The sequence below is a fragment of the Thermobia domestica genome, chromosome 4, assembly GCF_964235325.1.
Source record: "Thermobia domestica chromosome 4, izTheDome1.hap1.1, whole genome shotgun sequence".
NCBI classification, from domain to species: Eukaryota; Metazoa; Arthropoda; class Insecta; order Zygentoma; family Lepismatidae; genus Thermobia; species Thermobia domestica.
This window is the reverse complement of record NC_137457.1, coordinates 290,426,599-290,439,371: the sequence shown is the minus strand read 5'-3', so window position 1 is coordinate 290,439,371 and position 12,773 is coordinate 290,426,599. Positions and strand designations below refer to the sequence as shown.

General features: G+C 33.8%; 1 protein-coding gene across 4 annotated transcripts in view; it reads left to right on the top strand.

The window, feature by feature from the left end:
* Positions 1 to 6,924, top strand: part of LOC145684156 (uncharacterized) — a 42,707-nt gene extending 35,783 nt beyond the window's left edge. For all 4 annotated transcript variants that reach the window (XM_081756124.1, XM_081756125.1, XM_081756123.1 and 1 more), the window contains exon 3: positions 5,633 to 6,924. In XM_081756124.1, coding sequence (XP_081612250.1) covers positions 5,633 to 6,824 — 1,192 coding nt within the window. In that variant the 3' untranslated portion in view covers positions 6,825 to 6,924. The remainder of the gene's footprint in view (positions 1 to 5,632) is intronic.
* The last annotated feature ends 5,849 nt before the right edge of the window (positions 6,925 to 12,773 follow it).

The window sequence follows — 12,773 nt, the reverse complement described above, 5'->3', positions numbered from 1 at the left end:
TAGAACCTGCTCTATTTCGTAATATTTCCCCTAGCATTTCTGGTCCGATTCCAGCGCCGTGGTGTGTTAAAAGGAAGCGAAAGATTTTGTGCCAAATATCCATGCTTTTTGTTTTATGTGGGAAATTGAATTGTAGTAAAGAAAAATCAGTTGCAATAGGGAAGCTATTATTATGCTTATTGAAAAATATAAGGAGCACCCGTGTTTATACAAAGTTAAAAGTACTTTATATCATAATGAGCATATGCTATGAATGGCTTTAGAACAAATAGCGACTGAAATCTCTGTTTTTTTCTTTTTTAAATTAATATGGTGTCTGCTTTTAGTTTCGGACCCATAATGGCGCTCTTCTCCAGTGATTTGTTTGCTACGTCACGACAAAATGCTTATCAAAGTGTTACCGTATAAAAGGACCATATACTTCTGATGCCATAGAATATTATACGAGATTTTTGGCAGCATATCTGCTACGAGAAATGCTACGATAAATGCTTCCGTCTAAAACTAGCCTGACAAACATGATTTTTTGGTGTAGATCGTCTTCTGTAGGGTGTGTCATGTGAAATTTTCACATGTCTCATTTATTTTAAGTTAGACCGCGTTGTAACTAACCTCAGTTCTTTCTGACAATCGATGGATTCACTTATGTTCATGCCGCAAGTTGGATTCCAGTAACAAAGTTACATGGGAGCAACATTCTATACAGTTTCCATTCAAGCTTGACTCAAGCGTTTTACAATTCAAATCAAGTCAATAGCGAATGAACGGCCAGTGATGCTATGCCACTCTACGAAGGGTCTAATGCATCGCTTGCAGGCACAACAAAGGGCAGATTGTATGAAAGCATGCGTTTCAAGTGCAAGCGTAGAGAGTCAGAAGCCAAGCACGCGCCAACTGGCCGAAAGCTTTCTTGCTACTAGGGTTGTTACTTTGTACAAATGATCTCTTAATACCTGAGAAAGGGTTTATTGTATTAGTACCTCTCCATTTTTATTCTCACATTACTGACATAGATATCGAATCCTTGTGCCTCTATATAACAATCAGCGATTGTTCTACACAGAGTTGGCATCTTTATGCAGTCATTAATGCTGCAAATAGATCTTTCTTTAAGAGGATACCCACAGTCACAAAATAGGTTCCAAAGTCAATCAAGCGTCACCCTACATAAGTTAGTTTCTACAGAAGAGATACCAACAAAGTATGTTAGTGTAAAAGAAATCCCAATTTTTGGTAGCTTAATGACAGCATTTTAGTCACAGAACAGGTCCCAATCATTGGTAGATCTTAAAAAAAAACTACTGTTGTGGGTGAAAACTTGTGGTATTACTGAGCTTTTGTAGTTTGTCTGTTCACGTCAGTCACCGATGTCTTGTCTGACAAACCTTAAGCTTTCTGTGTTCTTTGGCTGTTACGTTCGCTATGGCTGAACGTGTATATGACTATATGACCTGTTTATCTTGGACCGCACTACATTGTCCATTGGAGTTCATTACCAGCGATTGTATAATCCCTGACTTTTATGATGTAGTACAAAAATGTGGCGGGAAGAGAGATAAAGTAATAGTATTACGTTTGTTTGATAATTTGAACATTTACAGAAAGCGATAACTACTTACCCCACATTATAATGCACACACACATTATATATATATATATATATATATATATATATATATATATATATATATATATATATAGCCTATTTAAAGATTTTTTTGAATATTCAATGAACTGTAATGTGCTGAAGTCAAAGTATTTATTATATACTAGTAAAGGCCCCGATATGCTAAAGAATTTAGCCTTTAACGAAAGTGAAATTATAATTTCGGCACTGTGAATAAGCAGTCAATTGCGAAAATCCTTTATTTTCTAAAGAATCTGATCATTCAAACAATGCAAAGCTTTCTGTACCAATATATGGTTCAAATTTGGTTCATAGTAATAACAACTTTTCAAATTAAATGTCGATAAATTATAGTATTACGTACACCGTTGTTACAATAAACAACTATATCCCGAGTGAAACGAAACGGAATATGTAACTTTGAGTTATTTACGTTTGTTAGCGAACATAGGTCATTAAATACCTGCTAAATTTCCAATATTGTAAATGCAAAAACTCATTTACGTTATCAGTATTAACTGTTTCCGAATATTCATTGAGATATATTGTAATATTTTAAAAATTTAATATGGAACAGTTTAGCTCCTTTATGCGTGTAAAAGAGTAACTTCCCACTCTGTATGGAGCGAGCAGTTCAGCTTTGTCGTAATTTAATCAAATGATATTTCAATAAAACAAATCCTTCCAATTTTGCTATAAGAAATAAAAAAATGTGAAATATATCGTTTATTATTGTTATAGTAAAATCGGTGTGGCAAGAAAATATAGATTGTTGGATGAGTAATAATATACAACGAGTCAATCCGAATGTAAATGTGATCTAAAATAATAAATCGTATTACAGTATACAAGGATTTATTGAAAAGCTACAACTACGAATTAAATAACGGCACAATGAATTTTAGTATAAGATGTGAATTGATGGTATCATAATAGTGATATCTCGTGTGCAGAGGAGTTATGGAATTCACGATTTTTCATAACAGATTTAATTTTTCAACTTTGTCGTAGTTTAAGGTTTGAAGATATATATAGGAATGAAAAGAAATCGCATCATGTTTAAGAGCTAAAACATTATTTAGTAACGCATGCTTCAGCTACACACGTCTCGAATTTTAATCAAAACATTGTTTCATCAATTTTCCTTTGACTTCAAAATTTTAAATGAGGGACGTTAAACAGAGATTTCGTTTAATGTTCAACTTGCGTACTTCCGCGTCATTTGAAGTTGCATGTTGTCACATACTGTAGCTCTAGTATGTTGCATTTTTATTTTCTAGTAACTCAATTGATATTTAAATCAATATATATATATATATATATATATATATATATATATATATATATATATATATACATATATATATGTGTGTGTGTGTGTGTGTGTGTGTGTATGTAAGTTTACTGATCAAGTAAATATTCCGCAGTTATAAATCAACATTGTTCGCATATTAGTTTGGTGTGAATAACATTTCTGTCCTAATTGAATCAGTTCTTAATGCCAAAAATAAAAATAATAAAACAATATCGAGTTAAGCAAATTGAAACTATCAGCAACTATACACTTATGCCCTGGTTCATTCTTTGAGAAACAATGTCTGGCGTCTGCGATGCAAAGTCCTGTATTATACGTCACACCACCCAATCATCAAGTGAGATCTTCTCGCAAGAAGTAATGGAGATGTAGAAAGAGTTGATACTTGGTGCGTAAGGTGTTAAGGTATACAGGAAGAAAAGGTTTCATATAACAATTTGTACAGTCCTTCCAGCGTCGTTTGCGTGACATGTATGCGAAAATTGTCGCTGCGTTGCTGGATACTTGCGAATAGGTTTTTGGTGCATTTCATAGAATGGAGAACTGTACTGATCTGCATTGATGCTTTTCACTTCATTTTAGAAACACCTTATAAATCTCTCACAGAATAGAAACAATACCAACTTCTTCGGTGACTAAATAAGTCGTTTAAGAATCCCTTTGTGGTGGACAAACACTGTGTGCCTGGGTTTCCCCGGGGTTCTCCCGTTTCCTCCCACTTTCTTAATTCCACCATTTCATTCATTACTCATCATCACCGTCTCCTTTAGCCTAACCGGCATAAACGTGGGACGTAAAACCCAAAGATTTCATTTCATTTTTTTCGTTTAAGAATCCATTCTCGATGTTAATTAGGACATTGTACTGAGTGTTCATAATTGTCATCGAATATCCCTTTTTCATGTGAAGCTTTTGTTATTCAGAAAGCTATCCAGTTTTTCGTTATGCTTAAATCACTATACTTCTCCAAACGACGATTCTTCTTGATAGGTATAAACTTGTCTGGCACCGATGAGCGTATGGTATATACTCAACTTGTCTACTATTTCACGAAACCTGTTCTAAGGGTCTGGTGAAAAGTTCATTCGAACGTAGTAATAATCTCTGCCTGTCGGACTCATTTTGCAAATTATGTCACTGAATACGAATTTGAAAATGCAATGGCTAATGATGCATTCACTCGGCATGCAAGTACAACAGTAAATGCAACATTTCATTCGGAATAGCTTAATGACAAAATATATGTTCAATATTACTATGCTTATTGCTTGTATTCACATTTTTAAGAAAATAATTTTGTTAAAGCTATCGTGCGAGGGGTTGTGCAAGGATTCCTATACCTATTGGAGGCAGACTTACCTGAAAATAAAAATCATATTTATCAAGGAACAGGAACGGTGTAGTCGTCGAAACCACTCCTGTTTAATTCGCTTTCATTTGAGTAGTTTCGTTAATAAGATTACTGAATGTAAATGTTTAAATATTTTAATGGGACGTAATACGTGTTAACGTTTTTCACTGTGTGGTCTTACTGTTTGTTAATTTGTATACCTTTTATCAGTAGAGCATTTATGCTGTCTAACTTCGAATGTGATTCAAAATTCCGAAACAGGTGTTCGTTGTACCTGAAACACATTGCAAAATATTCATTAAATGTCACTTTTTGTTTTTTCATACAAATGAGTTACAGTGTTATTCAAAGTAACAAAGCTGCTTGTTCTCTATAAAATTTGAACGTATCCGGATGGCTTAATATGTTACTTTAGCTTTGCTCCCTCACGTCGAACATTCTGATTCCGTACTTGATATTTTTTAGATATATTTTAGCTGATGTATAAAGCAGCCATTTAAGATTTTCTATTATATGGGTATTTCTGTTTATCATTCCTGACATAAGACAATGCATATGATATGTTAATAACAATAGAATGATAATATTGATTACGTAAAAAAAAAAAATTATCTATCGACGTCTAGAGAATAGTTCTTACCTATGGTCCTTACCTATGCCCATAAAAGAAGGTCTGCGACGTTTTTCTTTGGAAATTTCTTCTATTTCTCTCCCTGTTCATTTCTTGTGTAATCAAAGTAATGAATGCGGACATTATTTTATGCAATCTAAATGGTACTTCGATGATCTTTTCCTTATCTACATGACAACACATTCAGCAGAGCGATTCTCGATTCTTTTCCCACTGTTACATTTTTACGTGCTATATACTCCCGTCCTGAACTTGCACATCGAAATATAATTTCTTATCTAAATAATCTTAAGCATGGAAAAGAAAACTACTTCGAAGAAGTGCTTAATGCAGCCATCAGTTCTTAAGAGCAGAATTTATTTATCATGTTACGAATCTCAAATTTCAGGTACTTTATCACAGTTTACTTCAATCTAATGTACGCGAAATACAAATATTGGTGGGAAAGTCTCATTCGACTGTTTTTGCCCCAAGACGCCAGTTTTAAGAATATCAATATTATCATCAACTTTTTTTTCTTATTTGAGTTAAGCAGGTACATTTATTTGATTTTTCAAATCCTAAATATCACATGAGTGCTACTGTTTCTGTAAAGTTTGTTTGCCAAGTGTGTTACATAACATATTACTGTATTCGAACAACCTTTCACTCATGAACTGATATTATGATCTTAACTTCCATTATTATATTGATCTTTAAAAATTTCAGGACCCCTTTTACATATAGCCATCAGTCTCATGAAACGTTAAAGGATGATCTGCATACATCAACTGACAGGACTGAGAGAAAGGTATTTTGCCAAGAGTGTGGTAAGATGTGTATTGGAAAATCAAAATTGACAAGACACATGCTAATACACTCCTCCGTGAAGCCATACGCTTGTCTCCAGTGTGGAAAGGCATTTGCCCAAAAATGTAACTTGAAGGGCCATATGCTTACTCATACCGGTGAAAAGGCATTTGCTTGTCAAGTGTGTGGGAAAACGTTTAATAAAAAAACATCTTTACAAAATCATATGTTCACACATAATAACGAGAAACCTCACGTTTGTTCCGATTGTGGAAAGGCATTCAGTCTGAATTCTAATTTAAAGAGACATATGTTGATACATACTGGTGAAAAATCTCACATTTGTGATGAGTGTGGAAAAACGTTTAGTTTGAAATCAATTTTAAAAAATCATGTACTTACACATAAAAAACAGACTTCAATTGTTTGCCAGGTGTGTGGATTAACATTTGAAAACGAATCCACGTACACAAGGCATATGTCCAAGCATAAAAATGAGGGTAAGTTTCTTTGCGAAAAGTGTCTTAAAGTGTTTAATAGCAAAAGTTCTTTGAAAAAGCATTTAATCGTTCATGGAAATGTAGAAGCATATACCTGCAATGAGTGTGGTAATGTGTACGCTGAAAAAATTTCTTTGACCAAACATATGTTACGGCACACTGGTGAGAAGCCACATAGTTGTGATCAATGTGGAAAGAGTTTCGCACAAAAGTCAAATTTAAACACACATCTTTTAACCCATACGAGTGTTAAAAAGTGCATATGCCAAGAGTGTGGTAAAACGTTTACTACAAATTCAAATTTAAAATGTCATATGCTCAAGCACCAGAACGATAACCCGTATGTATGCGAAAAGTGCGGGAAAAAATATAATCTGAAGCACCCTTTTGAAATCCATAAGTTGTCACATACAGGTGAGAAACCGCACGGCTGTCAGATCTGCGGAAGTGCATTCAATAATAAATCTAGTTTAAGCAGGCATATGTTGATCCATACCCATAACAAACAACATTCTTGTCCTAAGTGTGGCAAAAGTTTCTATTTGAAATTTAATTTGAAAAACCATATGAATATACACACAGATATTTTCCCAGAAGGAGCTACTAAGTAGTATGAAAATTGTCTTCAATATGCGCTTGTTATTTGACTTAATGTGCTGTATTCACAGAAGTACTTAGAAGTGTTGAGATATTAAAATACCTTGGAAAGAATTCCGTTCAAAATTATCTTTAAACCTGTCATCATACTGGTTTCTGCAAAGATTAGTTTTCTCTGTTGTTACTTAAATTTTAGTTTTTTCTAAGAATTTGTTTAATATTCACCTTTCAAAGTAGCGTTTTCCGAATACAAAAATGCCAGATGTCCTGAAGAATACTGAATTGTTTAGTTACAGACCTAATCTGGTAGTCTTACATTTTAGCATGTTTTGCTCCTAATATTATTGCAAGCGTTAAATATTAATGAATATTCGTGTCAAAGCCACTAAATTTTCTTTGCTAAACACTCTTCTCACTTATAGTTTTTAATTTTTTTCAAGGAAAAACAAACATTCACCTCAAAAAAATCAACACGTTATTTTAATTTCTGTGGAGTTTTCAGTATACTGTTTTTTCCATAGATTTAGCCGACAAGCAGAAGTTCCAATATCTAACGAAGATTCTTTTTTCGCACGATTATCGGTCTCATTTATTGAACAATTAAAATGTGAGTATCTTATTATGTTAAATTTACTGAAAAGATTTTTTATATCCACTTTGTTCCCTCTTTTTAAAAGGTTCTGTAATAATATTTCTAATGTTCAAAGGATCTTCCTTTTTTTATGCTACTTTAGGCAAAAGGTTTTAAAATATCTTCCGATGCTCTAATAACAAGATCGTACAGGTGGGCAAAATATTCGCTTCAAATACATAGCCTTAATTACGCTAACTTGAGACTTTAAAAGCTTGCTATTCATAAGTCCAGCGATTCTTTTCTTTAAGAAAAGAACAAATAAAGTACACTATCAGTTGAAATTTAACGTAAAGTTATTGGCATTATTTTAAAACAACTTCATTGCGTCATAAGAAGGACTAATATGACGATATATTTTTCCTTCTCAGTCCATTATTATAATTTAGAACTGGCCCTCCTTTAGATTCTCCAATTGGTTTCCAATGTTTTGAGATTGCTCAAAGGCCACCTATACACAGAAAGAGAGGGAGATATATACAGAATGAACAAAAATGTATACACTATTTATTTTTTAGTTCCGAATCACTCTAAAATGGAGTGAGGAAAACGTCTAAATTTTGGAAGTGTTATAATGTAATGTTCCATCTTTACCTTGAACTCGATAATGATTTAATTTTATTCTTCGTGTATGTGGCGTGTACTGAAGCAACGTAACTGCATGACTGACATTTGGAGAAAGTAATGCGGTTTTGAAGGGTACATGAAGTGCAAAACCATGAGTAAGATCAAGCGACAGTGTCAGAATAAATTTGAAATACAACCTCAGCTTAAGAATTTACAGAATTCGCAATAAATTTTAAGTCGACAGTCTTCAAAAGCTTGCCTAGATTTCCGAGAAAATTCTTTCTGACAATATGATTTTATCGGTAGTAACTCTTCTCACATTTGATAAGTGTGAAAGGAATTAAACAATATTTCGGTCCCTTTTTGGCCTAAGTTCGATTTATGATTTTTAGTAACATAAACAAGTTGCATACTATCAAAAGGCAAATTTGTAAATAAGTTTAATTTCTTTTGGCGTAGTTAAAGAGTTCTGAAGACCATCATAAGCCTTGTAATTATGTGATTCAGTATCAGATCATACTTTGATAGTACCTCCATGATTTGACAACCATGGTAAGTGTTATTTCTAAAACTGGTTATTAGTTTGTGTACGAAATTTGATTATAATATTATTTATCTTTTATATGTTTTGTATGTTTTATATACGAAACATCTTACGTCATTAAAAATTTATTTACCCAACTTAGAATTTAAATTTAAATATCTTGTAATAATATTTTGGCAAGTTAGCTTTAAAATTTTGTGAAAATTCGAGTGCATAATCCTGAGGATTGGAGAAAATTACGTGCATTGAATATTGTTCTGGAAGAAAATTTCCCTCACTAAAACCTTAATGGATGTTCTATAAAGCAGTGGCGTATCTAGGCCGGGGGCTTGGACCCTCAGTTTTTTGAGTGACAAAAATAATTTAAGCTTCTTTATATATTTTTGATAGTTTATAGTAAACTCATATTATGCCAATCATACTCTGGGGTCTGCCTGGCTCCCCAGTTTTTCCGTTCTAGATCCGCCTCTGCTATAAAGGCACAGTATTGTTAGAGTTTTGCAAGCTAATTATAAAGAATTATCATTATATATATATATATATATATATATATATATATATATATATATATATATATATATATAATGAATACAAAAATATTAGCGATATCCCTAATTTTTGCATAGTTTGATACTCCTGAATGTCAAAATATGTAAAATCTTAATATTGTAATATCGACGTAAAGAGCTATTTTTTAAAAAAAACATTTTTGACCCCCACACTCCCTCCACACACACATTGGATGTTATGATTTGGTTTCCTAGTCTGTTACACGGATATATTTGACTAAGCGGTTAGCGTACGCGCCTTTGGCGTGGGAGACCCGGGTTCGATTCCCGGCGGGAGCTCATGTGGTTCGGATTCCACGTTAATCAGTAGGTCCACGTCTCATATAGCCTCGCTGCTGCAAGGGACGCTAAACTAAAATCAACTCAACTCAACACGGATATATTTGAGTGCACGGAAAACCCATGTTACCATAGTTCAAGCGTGAAGTGAAAAATATAAATTGCTAAATTTCTCTTTTAGCTTTTCTTTACTTAATTGTTCGGCAAATATCTGTGAAACTTCTAGTAACTCTCACTTAGCAAGAAAGTTCTTAAAATGATAAAATAGCTCCCACTCAAAAGAGCTACACCCTCAATTTCGCCCAATTGATGTCACGCTTTTTTTTCTTGACCTTTTAAAATAGAAGAATAATTTTCACTAGATTATAACCATTGAAACTGCTTACATCGTCTGTCTTATTAATTCAACTGAATAAGGCTTCTGTAATTCCCAGACTTAGCACGTAAATCAATGTAAAGTAATGTCACGTTACTTTCTACGCGAAACATCGTTATTTTAATCCTTTTTTCCGTTAGAAAGTTAGATAGAACAGGGACCCCTACGCACCTTGTTCAATCAGTAGGGTTGACTTATTTCAAATCACGCATATTTTTGACAGCGGTGGCTCAGTTGAAAAACACCAATTCTGATGAGAGTGGGTCTCAGGCTTGATATAACCGTTCCATGCTTTAGGCTTTGTAGTAGAAAAATACAGTTTGCGTGGGTTTTCTAGCTCTTTTTCCATTTCCTTCCACTATGTCTGTTCCACTACTTTTCATTCCCTTATTAATTTAGCATTGAAAAATAACCATGAATCTTAAAATTGTGTTGTTTTTTTTCTCTAAATGTCGAATAGATTGATAGTACTAAGAGTTACCGTGGTTCTTTTTAATTTGAAAACAATATCCTATTATATCCTATTTATATGCTGCTTAAAGCAGGTAAATGAATTATGAAAATAAATGGTTACAAATTAGTTGGTGGATTGAAACTGTGTAAGAAAACGGTATGTATTGGAACTGGTAGTAAAGACAAACTCTCCACTGAGGTAAAAATCCTTTCAGCGTTGGAGGCCAGATTGACTTTATAGTAAAGCATTCATGCTTGGTCCATTGCATCTTGAGTTTAATCCCTTTTTACGGTGGCCAGATATCCATGTGCAATAGCTCGTCGAAAATCCTCCGTCATTGTGTTTTCTTTTGGAAACACGAAATATCACCACTGCACACGCAACATCTATGCAACAAATTCAACCAACACGTATTGGGATATTTTGCTCGAATAGTTGGCCTATATTCGAAACGAAAAATTTTTAAACCTACTTTTTACTCCAGTGTCCTTAATGTCACGCGAGAATAATCATTTTAAACTCATATCAGTAGGAAAACTGTCAGTAGTATTTATTCAGTCGTTGGGGTACACTGTGGCGGCTTTTTACGGAAGTTACACCGTTAAAAATTTAATTTTATCGCAATGAAACAATGAAAGAAAGCTGCTCAAATACTGTACATGAATTCTTGTAAGGTTTTTTAGGAGTTGTAGGACCTACGAAATGTTTTCTCGTCAACTACAATTAGCATAGCTTCCCTGCTGATATGAGTTGAAAGTGATCAGTTTCATGCGACATTGAGCTATTAAGCTAAATCAGCGTTTCCCAACCGGTGTGCCGTGAATGGGCCGCTGGTGTGCCGCGGGGAAATCGAAACAAAATTATTAATTCTAAAGAAATCAAATTGCAAGACATAAGGGAAAATGTACATTTGTATTTCACATTACTATGAACCTCTACTATGAATCTACAATTTTAAGTTTCATACCGTGTTATTCTTGTGTACAATTTTAATGTTGAAAAAAGTATTTGTTATCATTGCTGTTACTATTGTTGCAGACTATTTCGTAACTTTAAATTCTAAAATATCATTAAATACTTTCGACAAAGCAAACATGCATACAAATTACCTACATTTGTGTTTTAAAAGTAAAAGAGATTTGTTTATCCGTTCGTTATTTAGTGATCTATCTTCTTAGTGAAAGGTTGGATACAGTTTTCGAAAAAGAATGCGTAGTTTTGCAAACCCGAGTCCAATATTTCATCGAATTATTTTCTATTTCTAAATTAGAATGAAAAGTAACCATAATGATTAACTATGGGGGGAAAATCAGTGATCAAGCTTTCTTCTCTGTGAGAAAGATCATTAATCACAGGGAAAAAATACCACGATATTATATATTTACAAATAATAATATCTATGTGTGCCGCGAGAATTCAAGTTACATCCGTAGTGTGCCGCAAGTTGAAAAAGGTTGGGTAACGCTGAGCTAAATAGTAAGAAGGTAAAATTTCCTTTCAAAATTTTTTGTTTAGTACTTTTGCAAAATTTTCAACTGAAATAGCGCACTGTTCGATGATTGAATATATGTAATGCTGATACATCGTTGTATGTGGTTGAGTCTTTTTTATTAAATTGGCTCAGTGTTCGAAAATCGTTGGAAAATGGATGGCGATAAAGCGAACATCGCCAGCGTTATTACAATAGTTGCGAAGGCCGAAAAATGACTGGCCTACAAATTGTTTTCTTGTATTAATAATAGCATTTTGTACTGAGGTCTGGAGGGGCCACGAAAAGTTTAGGGGGCCTGGCCCCGCACTGGTTGTGGGCCTGGTGTAAAGGTCTGGTCTTCGATGGTAATGGAATGTCGTAGTGGAAGATCAACCAAAATTCACAGACATAGTGGTCCATCTTTACATAAGCCCATAATTCCATGGTGTTCTTACAATCAATTACTACTTTGTTTCACCTTATGTAACTTTTCAAAATTCAAGATATCTTTAATTTACCAACATTATTTTCTATATGAATGAAAAGCGAACACGACACGATGTCTTTGCTGTACATTTCAGTTATTCTGAATATATTTCAAATTATTTTTATTTATCTTTATACGTTTAAGTAACATGCACAACAGCTGTTTATATTTTCGAATGAAATCAGGCGGGCAGAGGGTGCTTATGTGGTAACTGACTATGCTTATAGCGTTAAAAACATATACCAATCTGGAGAAGCAAGTGTAAAAGTTGTGATTGTTCCTTATATAACTACTGGCGCAAATCCCGGGGGGATGAGGGGGACATGTCCCCCCAATCTTGGACCTGGTGGGAGGACTATCCCCCAATAATCTGACTTAAAAAGTGCTTTTTGGGAAAAGTGTGATGATTTGTGTCCGACTGCCACAAAGGAATGTAAGATGAAATTGATTTCTCATGGCTTTTCCATTTTTAAAAAGAATCGTATTCTATAGTATTTCAAACTGAACTTCGTGCTGTAGTGCGTTTAGTAGTCTCATCAATATGTATTAATTCCACTTCCGCTACTTGGGCACAAATTACAATAA